This window comes from Zonotrichia leucophrys, chromosome 10 (genome assembly GCF_028769735.1).
Source record: "Zonotrichia leucophrys gambelii isolate GWCS_2022_RI chromosome 10, RI_Zleu_2.0, whole genome shotgun sequence".
Taxonomy (NCBI): domain Eukaryota; kingdom Metazoa; phylum Chordata; class Aves; order Passeriformes; family Passerellidae; genus Zonotrichia; species Zonotrichia leucophrys.
Window position 1 is genome coordinate 19,585,365 of NC_088180.1, and position 18,514 is coordinate 19,603,878.

The 18,514-nt window shown below is 57.8% G+C and overlaps 1 protein-coding gene across 7 annotated transcripts in view; it reads right to left on the reverse strand.

The window, feature by feature from the left end:
* Nucleotides 1-1,544: 1,544 nt before the first annotated feature.
* Nucleotides 1,545-18,514, reverse strand: part of TLE3 (TLE family member 3, transcriptional corepressor) — a 32,873-nt gene continuing 15,903 nt past the window's right edge. For 2 of the 7 annotated variants that reach the window (XM_064722729.1, XM_064722726.1), the window contains exons 8-21: nt 14,714-14,915; nt 12,860-12,876; nt 10,612-10,731; nt 10,158-10,208; nt 9,889-10,044; nt 9,670-9,802; nt 8,972-9,168; nt 8,323-8,399; nt 7,920-8,169; nt 6,684-6,931; nt 5,704-5,851; nt 4,984-5,134; nt 3,249-3,325; nt 1,545-2,815 (exon numbers count right to left, since the gene is read on the reverse strand). In XM_064722729.1, coding sequence (XP_064578799.1) covers nt 2,708-2,815; nt 3,249-3,325; nt 4,984-5,134; nt 5,704-5,851; nt 6,684-6,931; nt 7,920-8,169; nt 8,323-8,399; nt 8,972-9,168; nt 9,670-9,802; nt 9,889-10,044; nt 10,158-10,208; nt 10,612-10,731; nt 12,860-12,876; nt 14,714-14,915 — 1,935 coding nt within the window. In that variant the 3' untranslated portion in view covers nt 1,545-2,707. Of the gene's footprint in view, nt 2,816-3,248; nt 3,326-4,983; nt 5,135-5,703; nt 5,852-6,683; nt 6,932-7,919; nt 8,170-8,322; nt 8,400-8,971; nt 9,169-9,669; nt 9,803-9,888; nt 10,045-10,157; nt 10,209-10,611; nt 10,732-12,859; nt 12,877-14,713; nt 14,919-18,514 lie in introns of all 7 variants that reach the window. The other 5 variants (XM_064722731.1, XM_064722727.1, XM_064722728.1 and 2 more) reach the window with 3 other exon arrangements.

Genomic DNA, 18,514 nt, shown 5'->3' on the forward strand with positions numbered 1-18,514 from the left:
ACGGGAGCCCCGCAGGACTGCCCCGCTCAGGGAAGGGCTTTGTCTGCAGCAGGGAGCTCGGGAATGCCGCTGCTGCAATGCCGGCAGTGGGAGGCACTGCCCGGGGCAGGATTCCCGCTCCCAGCCCTCTCCTGCATCCCCAATCCCGGCAGGAGCCGAGTGCCAGGGTGCAGGAAGGGAGGGATGGGCTTTGGCATCCCATGGCATGGGGGAGATGCCGAGGGCTGGGAATTCCTCCCATCCATCCTGGCCTCCATCCCACCTCCAGCATCACTCCCAAACTCGGGGGTCCCTGTCAGGGCTGTCCTGTGCCCCCCAACCCTCCCCTCTCCTACCTTTCCCACCCCTCAGTGAAATTCCATGGATCAGAGGGTTTAGAGACACTTTGCTTGCGGTAGAGCTTCAGTACATTGACTTTTTATTCTTTTTTTTTTTTTTTTTTTCTCTTTTTGGCCCTTTTTTACAAAAACCAGTGGTAGTTATTAACAGCTGTACAGATTCTGCTACATACTTTGGTGTGAAGTTGAGAGCCTGGCTCCGGACGCGCAATTCCTGCATTTCATTTCTCCTGCCATTCCGGGGGGAGAATCCGAGCTGCAGGGCCCTAAAGGGAGCCTGGGGGACACGAGCTGGGGGTGGCCCCATGCTAGGGGGTCCCTGGGCACAGGGCAGAGCCCCCCAGCCCTTCCCAGCACAGCCGGGAATGCCGTGCCCAGGGTCAGGGTGCAGAAAGGGGCAGAGCTGCCTCCACAATCCCAAAAACCGACCCCAAAACACCCCTGGGACACCCCTGGACCCCTCCAAGGCTCTGCTGGCCCCCAGGGGCAGTGGTTAATCTGAGCCAAACCACCCTAAAATGCCTTTCCCTAAAAGCAGCTTTAGAGAACTTCTCCTTCCTTGGATCACCAGCGCCCCAAACTGATCCCACCCTCTCACAGAGCCTGGAACATCCCCCAGGTCAGCTCAGAACCCTCTCACGGCGATGGGAACACCAGAGAGGAGAGCAGGAGAGCTCTGCTCCTCCTTCCCAGCTCCTCTGCCCGCCCTGGGAGCCGCCGGAGGGATGGGATGGGATGGGATGGGATGGGAAGGGATGGGAAGGGAAGGGAAGGGAAGGGAAGGGAAGGGAAGGAAGGGAAGGGAAGGGAGGGAAGGAAGGGAAGGGAAGGGAAGGGAAGGGAAGGGAAGGGAAGGGAAGGGAAGGGAAGGGAAGGGATGGGAAGGGAAGGGAAGGGAAGGGAAGGGAAGGGAAGGTTTGGGAAGGGAAGGTAAGGGAAGGGAAGGTTTGGGAAGGGAAGGGAAGGGAAGGGAAGGGAAGGGAAGGATCCCTCCGAGGGATGGGAAGGGATGGGGGCTCCTGGGGGGGCTGCAGTTCCAGGTCCCACCTCTCCATCCTCCCCAAACCATTCTCCCCTCAACCCCTCAACAAAAAAAAACCCATTTGTTTTTCTTTTACCTTTTGGACCAGATCCAACTCGCCAAAAATAATCCATAAAAATGTGGTATAAAAATCCTCTGCCGTGTGCTACGATACAGGTGAGCACTTCTGCTACACAAATACTTTTATTTTCCCGTTAGGTCTTCGTTTTGCTTTTTTTTGTCTTTTTTTTTTTTTTTTTTTGTCCTTTTTGGAACCCTTTAGTACAAAAGGCCTGTGGGGGGAGGGAGTTGCTCCATAAAACCAGAAGACACAAGACCATAAAGCCCACAAGGACCACAAACAGCCCCCCACCACACACAAACCCTACTTGTTAGTAAACTTTTCGCTTTTAAAAAAAACTGTATTTTTTTTTTTGTCTTTTTTTTTTTTTCAAGGTTATCAATTCTAATTCTTTACTTTCATTTGAATACAAAACACATAAGTTTGCTATTATCTTTCGTGGCTCCCTGAGCTGAATTTTCTAAGCTTTCTTTGAAATCACTCCTCATTTGCTTCTGTCCGAAGACCAAGAAGGGCTTGCGTGGGCTTCCCCTTTTCTTCAAACATCCAAGCACGGAAAAAAAAAAAAAAAAAAAAAAAGGATAAATCCATAAATCCATCTATAAAAAACAAACCCCAAGGTGATTGTGTTGATGTCCCGTCAGTAGCTGAGGATCCGAGCGATTCCCCACCATCACTAACACACGACGCACGACAGGAGGAACAACTTTTCACCAGTGGACATCTCTGCTCAGCCTGGATGGCAAAGTCCCCACGGACGCTTCCGGAGGGGGGGAAGGAAAAGGGGGGAAAAACCCCCAAAAAACAAAACAAAACAAAAAAAAAACCAACCAAAAAAAACCCCCAGAATAAAATTGCCACCACCAAAACCATCAGTGGAATACAATTACAGCAGACAAAAATACACAACTAAGTGTACTGGGAGGGTCCCCCCTTCCCACGCTATCTCCTAGTCCAGTATTTACATTTTTCACAAGTCTTATGCAGGATGCACAAAAAAAAAGTCCCAATAAAAAAAGGAGTCCTTTATAGTGCCACCAAAGCCAGACGGAAAGAACCGGAAAACCAAAAAAAAAAAAAAAAATTTTCAAAAGGAACCCCAAAACCTTAAAACCAAATAAAAATCCGTTTAGGGCTTCCATGTGTGCCAGAGTTGTTGCAGATCTCCAAATAAATCCGAGCGTGGCGGGTGCCGGGCGGAGCTGGGCCGGCCCGGGGCCTCCCCTGGGCGTTCCCGGAGCGTTCCGAGGGCTGCACGTGCCAGCATCAGTAGATGACCTCGTAGACCGTGGCCTTCTTGTCCCCAGAGCCCGTGACGATGTACTTGTCATCCGCTGAGATGTCACAGCTCAGCACGGACGAGGATTCCTTGGACTGGGGAAAGCAGGAGGGGAGAGAAACCATCAGGGTGGGAGAGACAGAGAGAGAGAACCCAGCAGGGTTGGGGACAGACAGACAGAACCCAGCAGGGTTGGGGACAGACAGACAGAACCCAGCAGGGTTGGGGACAGACAGACAGAACCCAGCAGGGTTGGGGACAGACAGACAGAACCCAGCAGGGTTGGGGACAGACAGACAGAACCCAGCAGGGCTGGGGACAGACAGAACCCATCAGGGTGGGACAGACAGAGAACCCAGCAGGATGGGATGGATGCTCCATGCTCCCAGCAGCATCCATGCTGGTGTCAGCACCATTATCCCGCACCCTGACACCAATCCGGCCATCCCAAAGGATCCCCATTCCCTCTCTCCAGGAATGGGAACCCGGGAGCAGCCCCCAGCCCGTGCCCCTCCCAGGCTCTCCCACCTGGAAGATGCTGGCTCCGTAGGGCGTCCTCCAGGCGTTGAGCAGGTTGTCCTTCCCAGTGCTCACAAACCACTTCCCTGCGTTGGGAATTTGGGATCAGCGGCTGAACCCTGCTGGTGCCACCTCCCCAACCCTGCCCTGTCCCCACAGTCTGTCTGAGCCCAGAGATTTGGGAGAAATAGGAAAATCTGGATGTTCCTGGGGAGTCCTGCCCAGCCCTGCTCTGCTGGGACAATCCAAATGCTGCTTCCCACCTCCAGTGGTGCTCCATGGCTGTTTGCAGCCAAAATGGATTTACTGGAATAAACCCTGCCAAAACCAGGATGGGTTCATGGGAATAACCCTGCCAAAACCAGGATGGGTTTATGAGAATAGACCCTGCCAAAACTAAGATGAGTTTATGGGAATAACCCCCACCAGAGCCAGGATGGGTTTACGGGAATAACCCAGGGAATAAACCCTGCCAAAACCAGGATGGGTTTATGGGAATAAACCCCAAGTGCAGCATCCATGGGATGGATCCTGCTGGAAACATCCATGGTCAGCCCCTCTAGCAGCATTGAGCATGGTCCCTTCCTGCAGTTCATGGCCATCCCCGTTTCCCATCCCTGCAAGTGTCCATGGCCAGGCTGGACAGGGCTTGGAGCACCCTGGGATGGCGAGAGGTGTCCCAATTTAAGGTTCCTTCCAACCACAAACATTCCATGATTCCACAATCCCCATCCATGAGGATCTCCTGGGGTGGGGTCAGGTGGGAGGTGCCCCTGGGATGAGCTTTAAGGTCTCTCCCAACACAACCCAACACATTCCAGGAGTCCAGGATGCCCATCTCTTCCAAATCACACCCCAGGACTGCAGGGTGCCCATCTCTCCCATGCCAGCCCACCCCAGGACTGCAGGGTGCCCATCTCTCCCATCCCAGCCCACTCCACAATTCCAGGATGCCCATCTCTCCCATCCCACTCCACAACTGTAGGATGCCCACGTCTCCCAAATCACCCCAGGACTGCAGGGTGCCCATCTCTCCCATGCCAGCCCACCCCAGGACTGCAGGGTGCCCATCCCTCCCATGCCAGCCCACCCCAGGACTGCAGGGTGCCCATCTCTCCCATGCCAGCCCACCCCAGGGCTGCAGGGTGCCCATCTCTCCCATGCCAGCCCACCCCAGGGCTGCAGGGTGCCCATCTCTCCCATGCCAGCCCACCCCAGGACTGCAGGGTGCCCATCTCTCCCATGCCAGCCCACCCCAGGGCTGCAGGGTGCCCATCTCTCCCATGCCAGCCCACCCAGGACTGCAGGGTGCCCATCTCTCTCATGCCAGCCCACCCCAGGACTGCAGGGTGCCCATCTCTCCCATGCCAGCCCACCCCAGGACTGCAGGGTGCCCATCTCTCCTATGCCAGCCCACCCCAGGACTGCAGGGTGCCCATCTCTCCCATGCCAGCCCACCCCAGGACTGCAGGGTGCCCATCTCTCCCATGCCAGCCCACCCCAGGACTGCAGGGTGCCCATCTCTCCTATGCCAGCCCACCCCAGGACTGCAGGGTGCCCATCTCTCCTATGCCAGCCCACCCCAGGACTGCAGGGTGCCCATCTCTCCCATGCCAGCCCACCCCAGGACTGCAGGGTGCCCATCTCTCCCATGCCAGCCCACCCCAGGACTGCAGGGTGCCCATCTCTCCCATGCCAGCCCACCCCAGGACTGCAGGGTGCCCGTCCCTGCCCTGCTGCTCACCGCAGTAGGCGAATTTGAGGGAGAGCACGCAGCTCTCGTGCAGGTGCAGCTGGTACTTGTCGGGCTTGGTGTGGTGCAGCACCTCCACGTTGCTGCTCTCCATGCCCACCGCCAGCCACTCGCCCGTCGGGCAGTATCCCAGGGAGAAGATCTGCGGATGGAAGTGGGATATGGGGAGATCAGTGGGAATTCTTGGCCTCCTACACAAGGGTGGGATGAGAGATCCTCAAGGTGCCTCTCCCAGCCCAACCATTCTGGGAGCTGCTGGCCAGCCCCAGATGGATGGAGCAGGTGGGGAGAGGCAGATCCCGGGGTTGGGATGGCTCCATGCCCATGGATATTGCTGCCCTTCCCATTGGGACACAAGGTCCCAGCTCTGCCCCTCTGGATCAGGCTCTGCTGGAGGAGGCAGGATCCTGATCTCGGATCCCTGCTCTCATCCCACCCAAGGGCACCCAGAGAACCCTGTTACACCCACAGGCACCCCATGAAAACAGCTGCTCCCTCAACAGCAGCCTCATCCTGCAAGGATGGAAAAGAGGAGCTGCCACAAGATCCGGGCAGCCCCAGCATTCCTGGGCCACCCCAAAACCAGTGGGAACAGCCACGCTCGGAGCTCCCAGGGCCGTTTTCCCAGCAGGAAAAGCCCCTCCAGCAGCCAGGGGCCTCACAGGATGGATCCCTGCCCCCTGTACCCCTGTGTCCCCTTCCCCTGCCCACCTGGGAGGTGAAGTCGTGCTGCTGCAGCTGCCGCCCTTCCCGCAGGTCCCAGGAGCGCACCGTGTTGTCCAGGCCCCCCGTCCACAGCTTCGTACCGTCGTGGGAGATGTCTATGCAGCTGGCCCCGTCCGTGTGCCCTTGGAATTGCCTTGGGAGCAGAAAAAAAATCATGGAATTCTGAAAGGGCAGCGCTAGGAAAGGCACAGAGCTGCGTTCAAGGTGCTCAGATGTTTGTGTGGCTCGTCCACAACAAATATTTCTGAAAATCCATCCAGGAGCATCCTGAGCTGAGGAGCACCAGCCTGGCCAAGGACTGGGCTGGTTTAGGGATGAGCACCAGGAGATGGTGCAGCATCACCAGAGGGTGTTCCTGGCTCCAGCCCTGAGAAGGTGGGGGACTCCCTGACCCTGGAATTTTAAGGCCAGGTTGGACGGGGCTTGGAGCAACCTGGGATAGTGGAAGGTGGTTTTGCCCAGGGAAAAGAGGAAAGGGGGCAAGAGGAAAGGAACCATGATGGGGAGGACAAGGGACCATGATGAGGAGGAGAGAAAGAGATGGCAATGGGGTGGGGAAAGAGGAAAAGAAATATTGATGGAAGGAAGAGGAAAAGGGATGTTGACAAAAGAGGAAGTGGGACACTAACAAAAGGAAAGGGGATGCTGACAAAAGCAAGAGGAAAAGGGACACTGATGGAAGAGGAAAAGGGATGTCAACAAAAAAGAAAAAGAGACGTTGAGGAAAAAGAAGAGGAAAATACACATTGATGGAAGGAAAAGGGACACTGACAAAAAGAAAAGGGACGTTGTGGAGGAAGGGGTAAAGGAACACTGGCAAAAACAGAAGAAAAGGGACATTGTAGGGAAAGAGAAAAGGGAACAGCAACACCGACAGAAGACAAAAGGGAACGTGACGGGATAAAAGCAACCTTTAAGGTCCTTCCCAGCCCAGGACCCCGAGCAGCAGGACCCATTGGGCTCACCTGACGAGGGTCTGGTTGTGCAGGTCCCAGACGGCGATGTTGCCGTCGCTGCAGCACGAGAAGCACACCTTGGCGTCGGGGCTGATGGCCAGCGCGTAGCAGGCGGGCGCCGACGACGTCAGCTCGGCCTTGATGCGCGGCGTGGGCGACGCCAGGTCCCAGATGGTCAGCGTGCTGGCCTCGCCCCCCACGATCAGCGTGCGGCCGTCCGGCAGCAGCTTGCAGGAGCGGATGTAGTTATCCCTGTTCTGGGGACACAAGGGACCGTCAGGGACAAAAGGGAGAGGAGAAGGGGTGTGGAGAGGGAAGAGGAAAGGGAGCGCAAGGCGGTGGGAAAAGAGGAACAGGGACGTTGACAGGGGAATCAGGAAAAGGGACGTTGATGGGGAGAAGAGCAAAAGGGATGTTGGTGGGGAAAGAGGAAAAGGGACGTTTGATGGGGAAAGAGAAAAAGGGATATTTCATTAGCTAAGAGGAAAAGGGACGTTTGATGGGGAAAGAGAAAACGGGATATTTCATTAGCTAAGAGGAAAAGGGACGTTGATGGGGAGAAGAGCAAAAGGGATGTTGGTGGGGAAAGAGGAAAAGGGACGTTTGATGTCGAAAGAGAAAAAGGGATATTTCATTAGCTAAGAGGAAAAGGGACGTTTGAGGAAAAGGGATGTTTGATGGCGAAAGAGAAAACGGGATATTTCATTAGCTAAGAGGAAAAGGGACGTTGATGGGGAGAAGGGGAAAAGGGACGTTGATAGGGAGAAGGGGAACAGGGATGCTGATGGGGAAAGAGGAAAAGGGATGTTGTTGATGAGGAAAGAAGAAAAGGGACATTTGAGGAAAAGGGACGTTTCATGGGGAAAGAAGAAAAGGGATGCTGATGCGGAGAGAGAAAAAGGGACATTGATGGGGAGAAAAGCAGGGATGTTGATGGGGAAAGAGGAAAAGGGACGTTGATGGAGAAAGAGGAAAAGCGAAATTTAAAGGTAGAAAGAGAGATAACGAGAAGAGGGATAAGACAGTAACAGAAGACAAGGAGTTGGCAATGAGGAAGAGCAACAGGATGTTAAGGGCGGAAGAAGAAAGGGAGGGCAGCGGGGAAAAGAGGAAACACAGATGGCAATGTGGGGAAGAGATGTTGGCGTTAACGGGGCAAAGATGATTAACAGCATCAGAGGCAGGGACAGGGGACACAGCCCTGGGGACAGCAGCAGCCCCAGCACGGGGGGCTCCGGCCCTCACCAGGCAGTCCAGCTGTGAGATGGGGCTCTTGCTGCCGGGCTGGCTGATGTCCCAGATCTTGACGCAGCCCTTGCCGCCGGTGTAGACGTGGCGCGTGGGGTTGCTGATGGTGACGGCGCACACCACCTCGCCGTGGCTCAGCGTGTTGATCTGCCGCGCGTGCCGCGGGATGCCCGGCCCCGCCAGCGCGTCGTGCGGGAACGGCACCGGCTGCATCTGCCCGTCCGCGCTCACGTGGAACGAGTACGCCCTGCCGGGGTGGGAAAGGGGCTCAGAGGCAGGGATGGGGCTCCTGGGGGCTGTCACACCGTGCTGACAGCGCCAGCCCTGGGTGAAGGCTGCCCTCGTCTCCCTCCCGGCTGCTCGTCCCCTTTGATCCCACAAAAATCCAAGCGGGACTTACGGTTTCCCTCCGGGGATGGACGCCAGGCTGGAGGGCAGGCCTGGGGCTCGCATGGGTGGGTGAGGGTCAAACCCGACCTGCCAAGAGATGCACGGACACGGGTGAGGCCGGGAATGCCTCACAGCTTCCCATCCATGACCCCTGGGGACACTGGGCAGCTCCTGCTCTTCCCCTGCTGCTCAAAGCTAACTGGCATTTCCCCCTGGCAGGAAGGGGAACCAGCCAAAGGGGTCTGCAAGAACCAGGTGGGACACCCTCCCTCTCCCTGTGTTGTTCCCAAGCCCCCAGGGATGGGATCAACCACCTTGTGCCTGGCACCCTGAGGGTAGAAACCCCAATCTCTGCTTCAATGGCAGAGACCCCAATCTCTGCTTTAATGGCAATGTTTGACTCCTTGTTCTGCCTTAAAAGAGGAGTTTAGTGAGAGGAATGGGAAGGGGGTTGAGGAATGGGATAAGGGGCCAAGGAAGGGGAAGGAGAAACCCCAACCCACTGGCACATGCACATCACCCCATGAAGAAGCATCTCCATCCCCACCCCTTCAATCCAAAGCTCAGCTGGCTCTGAGGAGCAGCCCCAGCCTCCCAGCCCCCCCAGGAGCCCCCCCAGGCCTCCCCCCAATGAGAAAGGAGCTAAAAGTGCTACGTACAGCTCCAAAGCTCACCATTGGCGACCGGCCGTAGGCGGCAGCGGCGGCGGCGGCCGCGCTCATCTGCGGGGGGAGGTTGTGCAGCCCCGCGTAGGCGCCGGGGCTCGTCAGGGACCCGTTCATCTCGTGGTGCCCCATCATGGCAAAGGGCGCCGCGTACGAGCCCGCGATGGAGATGGGCGTCCGCAGGGCCGAGGCTGTGAGAACAGGGACACAGTCAGGGTTGGGGACAGGGGCACGGCTGGGGACAGGGGCACAGCTGGGGACACAGGCAGGGCTGGGGACACACGGGCAGGGAACAGAGCACAGCCACAGAAAAACCCAACACCACGGAGTCCAACCCCTGGCCCAACACCACCTTCCGCCCATCCCAGAGCACTGAGAGCCACATCCCAGGATTCCCTTGACACGTCCAGGGATGGGCTCTCCACCACCTCTTCCTGGGCACCTCTTTCTCAAAGAAATTCCTCCTGATGTCCAACCTGAACTTCCCCTAGCACAGCTTGAGTCTGTGGCTCCTCATCCCAACACCGCTCACTCCGTGACCAGACCTCCCTCCTTACCCCATTGGATTAGGTCCCCCATAAACCTCATCCCCCATAAATGCAATCCCCCCAGAGCTGCTGCTCCCCGCGGACAAGGACGAGCCGAAGCTGTGCTGGGGACACTGGTGACACTGCAGTGACACCGGTACCCACCCAGGGGGTCCATGCCGCTGGGTTTGCCGGGCATGGGCCGCAGCCCCGGGGTGCTGCTGGTGCCCGGGGTGGGAGCGTCGTTCCTGGGCGTCGGAGTGTTGGACTTGAGGCCGGGCGTGGAGGATTTGTCGTTCTGGGGGGAGAAGGGATGGAGAAGGAGGGGTGAGCTCCAGCTGCTGGGAGCCACAGCCTGCCCCAGGCACCCCAGAGGGGACGTACGTGGCCCAGGTCCTTGGTCTTGGAGGAGGGAGTGCTGCTGGAGGAGGCCACCGAGGCCGGGCTGTTGGGAGCGTCGCCCTTCTTCAGCCCGCGCGCTTTGTCCAGGCCGTTCTCCGGGGGGGAATGGGCCGGGCTCACCCGGGGGGTGGCAGGGTCCTGGGAGGGGGAAAAGCCTTGGAATTGCCACAGGGGGAAGGAAGGGCTCCCTCCTTCCCTCCTGGCTTCCCCTTCAGGCCGGTCACCTCCCACATGCCAAACACAGAGCTCACCTCATTGGAGACATCGACCACCAGGTCATCGCTCTTGTCACCATCGCTGTCCTGGAACACAAAGCGTGTCATACCCCGCAGAGAGCTCCAAAAACTACTCCCCTGAGGAGCCAAACCATCCCCAGAAGCAGCAGCAGGACACTTGGGATGGAGATCAGGGGAAATTCTCCCGTGGAAAAGGTGGTCAGGTGTTGGAAGGGGCTGCCCAGGGCAGGGCGCAGTCAGCTAGGGAGTGGATGTGGCACTTGGGGACATGGGTTATGGTGGCCCTGGCAGTGCTGGGGGATGGTTGGACATCATGGTCTCCAAGGCCTTTTACAGCCTGAATGACCCCACGGTTCTCTGCCCCAGCTGACTCACATCACAGCTGGAAAGCACCACCCCAATCCCACTTTCTGCCCCCAGGCGCTGCCCCAGGTGTCCCCGTGGCCTCAGAGCTGTCCCTGTCACTCACATATCGGCTCATGCTGTCCTTCTCCTCCGCTTTCCTCTTCTTGGAGTCGATGCTGTAGTCTGTGGAGCTCCGGTGCTTCTCGCTGGCCCGCAGGCTCTCCGAGGGGGACACGGAATTATTCTGTGGGATGGGAGAAGCTTTGAAGGGCAACAGAAGGAAACGAGGCGCCACCAGCAGCACAGCCCTGTCCCAGCAGGGATGACACCCCGTGGTCCCCCCATGCCACAGGATCCAGATCAACATCAGCCTCACTGAGAGCACTGGGAATGCTGTGAGGATGCCCAGGGACACCTGAGCTCCTTTGCTGCAATAGCAGGAAAATGCAGGAGGAGGTTGTTTACAAAAACATGTAGGAAAAGCCACATGGCCAGGAATGGCAGAGCCCAGTGCCCATGGCACAGCTTTGCTCATTGGGCATTCTGTGCTTGCCTCAAGCAGCAAAGCCCAGGACACGCTGGCATTCCCAGGAAAGCTCCAGAGCCCAGGAGTTCTCCTTCTGGCAGAGCTGGGAGCCTCAGCCAGGAGGAGCAAAGGAATGGCTGCATCCCAACCCTGGAGCCAAAGGACATCCACAAAACGTCCTGGAAAACCCACGTGACCAGGAGTGCCAGGGCACAGGGGGAATTCTGCCCTTGCTCCAAGCAACAAAGCCCAGGAGACGCCGGCATTCCCAGGGAACAATGGAGGAAAACACAGCAGCACAACAAGGAGGATGCCTGGCCCTGATCACACATTTCCCTCCCCTCAGTCCCTGGGATCAGCAGGATCCATCCCTGCTATCCCTGCTCTCATCCTGCACATTCCCTGATCCATCCCTGCACATTCCCTGATCCATCCCTGCACATTCCCTGCTCCATCCCTGCTCTCCCCGCACATTCCCTGCTCCATCCCTGCACATTCCCTCCCCAGTCTCTGGGATCAGCAGGATCCATCCTTGCTCTCTCCCTGCACATTCCCTGCTCCATCCCCGCTCCCCCAGCCTGCCAGCCCCGCCGTTCCTGAGCCGTGCCCGCCTTTCTTCCCCTGCTGAAAGGGAGAACCAAAGCAGTTCATGTTTCTCCTTGGTCCCCACTAAGCAGCTTTGGATAACACGGAGCTCTTTCTTCCCAGGCAGTCATGCTGAAAACCCTCGCAGCTCCCAGAGAATCATGTCAGGCATTTAGAGGCATCGATCCATTCAGCCCCGCTCCTGGCCCGCCGCCAAGGAACTAAATATTTTTTATTGCACAGGCAAAGGCTGGGGAAAATATGAATGACTAACGCTGATTATCGCACACATTAAACCTCCACGGGGAATACCCCGGCTCGCCGTTTATGGATTGGGAAGCTGCCCGGCTCCGACGGCCCCCTGCCCGCCCCAGGAGCGGGTTAATGATGCCCAATTCCCCTCTGCCTCTCCCCCCTCGCAGAGCACTTCCCTTCCCCGCTCTCCAAAGGGCCGTTTGTGGGCTCGGGGCTGGCAGGAAATCGCTGCCAAGCCGCAGCTCAGCCGCCCTTTGTGTCCTGGCAGCTTTTCACACGGAATGTTGTGCTGGGGAACGAGCTCCGCCATGGCCCAGCCCCACCTGGACCCGGCCCCACCTGGTCAGCAGCACACAGAGAGCTCAGGGACACGTCTGCAGAGCCTCCCTGTGCTGCCCCTTCCCACGTTTCACAGCCCTTTCCATGGAATAATTCCTCCTGATGTCCCATTTTCCCTGACACCGGGCTGGGAGGTGCTGGCTCAGCCCCAGCACCTGGATCCTGCCTCCCTCCACATCCTCTCCATCCCTGCTCCCAGAGAATCCATCCCAAGGGCAGCCTCTGAGGTGGCTCCAAAATCCAGGGATTTCCCTGGCTGGGAGCTGCTTGGGCTTCCAAGTCCTGCATAGTTTGGAGAAATAACCAACCCCATCCCAGATTATGAGGGAAGGATCAGGAATGAAGCAGCTCCCCTGACCACCCAGGGGATCTGGTCTGACCACACTCACTCAGCCCAAATGATGGAATTTCCTGATGTTCTTTGCCACAAGCAAAGGGATTTAAATCACATTTCCAAACCGCCACCACAGAGAAGGTGACTCCTCTCACCCCAGCACAGCTCTTCCAGGCAGGACGAGGGATTTTATTGCCTGGTTTATTATTTAATAAGACCTGTGCCAAAGGCAGCCCTGCAGCTCCCAGCCACCAGGTGGGTTTTTAAGGGATAAATAAAACTCAGCCGTGCAGCCAGCAGAAAGTGGGAGCAAAAGGAAGGAATGGCACTTACTGCACTTGAGTCTCGCTCTTCAGGAGATGCCAGGGCACAGCCAAAACAGAGACAGGAAAATAAAGCAAGTTAGGATAAGTCTTAAACCAGAAAAATAAACGCAGAACCTCCTCGTGCTCTTAAACCCTTAAACTCCAGCCCTGTCTGGGCTCTCCCCAGCTTTAGAATCACCCTCCATCCATCTCTCCCAACCAATTCCTGCCCTTTTTGTCCATGTGATTTATCTGGCCAAACACAGCTGGAAATGCCCTGGATGCAAAGGGAAAGGCAGCAGCCCCAGGTGTGTCCCTGGAGTCACAGCTCCACAGCCAGCAGGTGGTTCAGCCCTTCCTTTGTACCCAAAATGTCCATTTCCCCTGGGATCTCTGCAATCTGAATCCATGCAGGAGCATTGTTACCCACAGTTCTGTCTCACACTGCTCTTTTTCCACCCCAAATCCCCCAGCAGAGCCCAACAGCTCAGAGGGGCTGTGGGAACCTGCCCTGCCAATGGGAGAGTGGAAATATCCCAAACCCTCCTGTGCTGGTGGGCAGGGGGATCTGCCAGGACAACCCTGGTTTGCAGCTGGATCCACAGATCCTTCCATCTGCTAACAAATGCTCAGATCCCAAAGAATGGGAAAAAGCACCAAGTTCCTGCTGCACAGAGCTGGATCCCTCACCATGGTGGTGATGGAGAGGAGGAGGAAGGGGAGGAGGGTGAAGGCTGCTTTCCCATTAAGGCACAGCACAAGAATTGCAGCCAGGCTCCACCAAAGGCTGGGAGCATCATTTTAGGGAATTCTGCATCCCTAAGAGGGCAATCCCATGATCTGAATGCACCTGACCTGAGGGATGGGGTGGTGGGAAAATGAGCCATGACAGGACCAAGGTGATCCCCCAACATCTGAGGGACCTGGAGCAACTCCTGAGGAGGGCACAGAGCCACTCCAAGGGCTGGGAGAGCTGGGAATGGAGAAGAGAAGGCTCCATGGAGAGCTCAGAGCCCCTTGCAGGGCCTAAAGGGGCTCCAGGAGAGCTGGAGAAGGATTGGGACAAGCCAACCTCACAGCAGGGCCACCTTCTCATCCAACTCATCTCTACAGCCCTATTCTCCACAATACCAGCAGTTTCACTCCTAACTCCACTAGTTCTCTTCTTACTAACTATCCTAGAGGGACTGGGACAAGGGACAGGAAACCAGGAATGGCTTCATAGCGGAGAAGTGGAGATTTGGGTGGGATATTGGGAATGAATTGTCCCTTGTGAGGGTGGTGAGACCCTGGCACAGCTGGATCCCTGAGTGTCCAAACCCTGTTTTGTGGAGATAACCGAAACTCCACAACTTTTGTGGAAGTTGTAAAGCCGGTATGTTCATTACAGCGCTGGAGGCATGTGGGAATTGTTCCCCTAAAACGACATGGGAACTTCAGGTCCTTTTTTATCCCCCTCTCAAATACAAATGCATATATAGTTTCACAATAGGTTCATACATATTCATTTTTATGAATTTTGAGTGACATTTGCTGCTAGTTCTTCTTTATCAGAAAGAATTCCTAGCTCAGGTTGACCACTCTCACAGCATCTCTCTATCTCTCTTTATCAACTTCTGTCTCCCCCCTCCTCACCTCTGCCCTTCACTGGATCAGTTTCCCTGAGCCCAGGCCTTGCAGTCAAGGAAACATGGCTGTGTAGCCTAAGAACAGTACATTTCACCTAAACCAAAATGGATTTCTAATCTGGAAAATTTTCACTTTGCCCCAGCCCAGCTCGGAGCCCCCCCTGGCATCACTTTTAACCTTCCAACCCACCCACCCCACAGCTGTGGCTGCAGGAACAGCAGCAGTGACTGCAGGAACAGCATCTCCCCCTCACCTCTGTGGTCCAGGTCGTGGTGGTTCTTCTCGTCCTTGACGGCCAGGTGTGCCTGGCTGCCCAGGGCGCCGAGGGCCAGCAGCCCCGAGCTGGTGCCGGTGACGGGCGGGATGCCGGGCGGCTGCAGCCCCGACGGGTGCGGCGGCAGCTGCACCGGGGGGCCGTGCGCGGCGTGGGACAGGTGCTGGGCCTGGAGCTGCTGCTGCTGCAACGAAAGCACCAGTGAGCTTGGGAGGGAACGGGACAGCGGGGACGGAAGGGATGCTCCGGGATGGGACGGCCCCGGTCGTGCCGGGAGCGGCCCCGCTGGATGCCTGGAAGGAGAAGCCCCGTTAGCAGGAGGGCACAGGTGCCCAGGGATGTCCCCAGGGGTTAGCAAGGGGACAGAGGTGCCCAGGGATGTCCCCAGGCCTTAGCAGGAGGGCACAGGTGCCCAGGGGTGAGCAGGGGGACAGAGGTGCCCAGGGATGTACCCAGGGGTGAGCAGGGGGACAGAGGTGCCCAGGGATGTCCCCAGGGGTGAGCAGGGGGACAGAGGTGCCCAGGGATGTCCCCAGGGGTGAGCAGGAGGACAGAGGTGCCCAGGAATGTACCCAGGGTTATCAGGAGGGCACAGGTGCCCAGGGATGTCCCCAGGCCTTAGCAGGAGGGCACAGGTGCCCAGGGATGTCCCCAGGCCTTAGCAGGGCGGCACAGGTGCCCAGGGGTGAGCAGGGGGACAGAGGTGCCCAGGGATGTACCCAGGGTTATCAGGGGGACAGAGGTGCCCAGGGATGTACCCAGGGTTATCAGGAGGGCAGAGGTGCCCAGGGATGTCCCCAGGGGTTAGCAGGAGGGCACAGGTGCCCAGGGATGATCCATGTGGTTAGCAGGAGGGCAGAGCCACCCAGGGATGTCCCCAGGGGTTAGCAAGGGGACAGAGGTGCCCAGGGGTGTTCCCAGGGGTTATCAGGAGGGCAGAGGTGCCCAGGGGTGAGCAGGAGGGCACAGGTGCCCAGGGATGTCCCCAGGGGTGAGCAGGAGGGCAGAGATGCCCAGGGGTGATCCAGGGGTGAGCAGGAGGGCAGAGGTGCCCAGGGATGATCCATGTGGTTAGCAGGAGGGCAGAGCCACCCAGCGATGTCCCCAGGGGTGAGCAGGAGGACAGAGGTGCCCAGCGATGTCCCCAGGGGTTAGCAGGGGGACAGAGGTGCCCAGGGATGTACCCAGGGTTATCAGGAGGGCAGAGATGCCCAGGGATGTCCCCAGGGGTGAGCAGGGGGACAGAGGTGCCCAGGGATGTACCCAGGGTTATCAGGAGGGCAGAGGTGCCCAGGGATGTACCCAGGGGTGAGCAGGAGGGCAGAGGTGCCCAGGGATGTCCCCAGGGGTGAGCAGGAGGGCAGAGCCACCCAGCGATGTCCCCAGGGGTTAGCAAGGGGACAGAGGTGCCCAGGGATGTCCCCAGGGGTGAGCAAGGAGGGCAGAGGTGCCCAGGGATGTCCCCAGGGGTTAGCAAGGGGACAGAGGTGCCCAGGGATGTCCCCAGGGGTGAGCAGGAGGGCAGAGCCACCCAGGGATGTCCCCAGGGGTGAGCAGGAGGGCAGAGGTGCCCAGGGATGTCCCCAGGACACAGCACAGCCCGTGGCAGAGCACACACAGCCCTCTCCCCTGCGTTCCCACAACGCTCACCCCTAAAGACATGGTTAGTTTGGCATTTCCAGCAGCAAAAAGGATAGAAACCCCCCCAGGAATCCCACCCAGGAGACAGAGATACTCCATGGCTGGAGGGCAGCAGCTAAACCAGTCAGAGGGAGGAAATTGCAGCAGCCAGGAGCCTCCCAGGCAGCTCAGCACAGGGAAGCTCTGCTCATTTGGTCAGGAGCAGCTTCCAGGTGCTTCATGAGGGGAGGAAAACTCCACACAATGGCCTGGTCCCATCCCAGGACCCTGCTGCTCCCAGCCCCTTCTGAAAGCAGATAAATCCTGCAGGGATCCCCCATTCCCACCGTGGGGTTGGATATAACCCCACATTCCCTGCAGCTGCAGCCCAGCCAGGATGGCTCAGGGCCCCCACTGCTCCCAGGGGTTTTTTGGGAGTGAATCCCATCCATCCCAGCACTCCTCCAGCCATGGAGACTCACTGCCTGCTCCAGCTGAGCTGGGAACAGCTGAACTGCAGCTCTGGGGAGAGAAGGGAAAACCAGACACACTCCCTGCTTCACACACAGTCCTGGAAGAAAACCAGCTGGGATCCAAGGAGCCACTTCAGAGAGCCCCCAGGCCTGCCCTGGTGCAGCCAGGAGGGTCCTGGAGCTGCTGCTCCTGCCTGGGACCCTCCTGCCTGCACCCACAGCCCCTCCTGCAGCATCCCAGGGAAATCACAGCTGGGCATCTGAGCACAACGGGAATCACGGGCTGGGGACACCTGGAACGAGGGGGACACCTGGAACGAGGGGGGACACCTGGAACGAGGGGGGACACCTGGAACGAGGGGGGACACCTGGAACGAGGGGGGACACCTGGGCTGCAGCAGAGCCCCCCCAGGTGCCCACAACCAGCCTGGATCAGGATTTGTCCCAGGGCACTCTGAGGGGCAGGGATGGACAGCAGGACCTGCTGGCACAAGGGCCAGCCCAATGGACACCTCCAGGAACACCAAAAACACCCCTGGGGATGGAGGGATCCCCAAAACAACATCCCAGGGATGGAGGGATCCCCAAAACAACATCCCAGGGATGGAGGGATCCCCAGAACAACATCCCCAGGGATGGAGTGCTCCATCTGTGTTCCCACCAATTCCACCAAGGAAATTTCCAGCACATCTTGCCCAGAGCTGCAGGAGGTGCACCCAGGTGCCCCTGGATCCCTGGCAGTGCCCAAGCCAGGTTGGACATTGGGGCTTGGAGCAGCCTGGGACAGTGGGAGGTGTCCTTGCCATGGCAGGGGTGGCACTGGGGGGGATTTAACCCCAACCATTCCATGATTCCATGATAAGCAAGCCATTCCAGCACTCCATCCCCACATGAACTCCAAGTTTTGGAGGAACAGCCCTGGCCCGTTCCCGATGCAAGGCCCCATTTTGGGCAGCAGAAGGTGACGTCCTGTCCCACTCCATGGACGCAGCAGATGGAGCAGGCCCTGCCTGGGTCACCCACCCCTTCCAGAGCTGCTTTGGGCTGGAGAGGGAAATGCCCATGCAGAAGAAGATTCCAGGTGGGAGCTGAGGGCAGCCCCAGGCACAGCAGATCCATGGAAGCAGCTCTGAGATCCCAGCTGCAGCAGGAGCCACATGGAGCAGGCCATCAGGCCTGTGCTGCAGGAATCCATAAATCCCTGAGCCTTCCAAAGCAGGACTGGTTCTGCCAGCAGGATGGGAAGCATCCTCAGGATGGACATTCCACAGTGTCCCCAAAAACACGGAGCAGAGCTGGGGGTGAGGGGCACAAGGTTGGTCCCTCAGTGCCAGGATCAATCCTCTGGCACCAAAACAAACGGAACAGATCCCTGGGGCTCTTCCCAATCCCCATTTCACAGCATTTCCACCCATCTGAGGGAGAGGCAGGGCCATTGTAGCAGAGCAGCATCCCAGAGAATGGCCCCGGGTGGTTTTCCAGCACCTCCAACATTCCCACATTGCTCTCCTGGGAGCTCTCCGTTGGCATTTCCATATCCCATCCCTGGAACACACCAAGATCCACTGGCTTATCCTCAGCCATCTCCAGCTTCCACAAACATCTGCAGGCTGTAACTCATCCCAGCAGCTTTCCACCCAAAAAGGGACGCGGCCTGGTGGAACAGCAGCACTCCAATTCCCAGGGT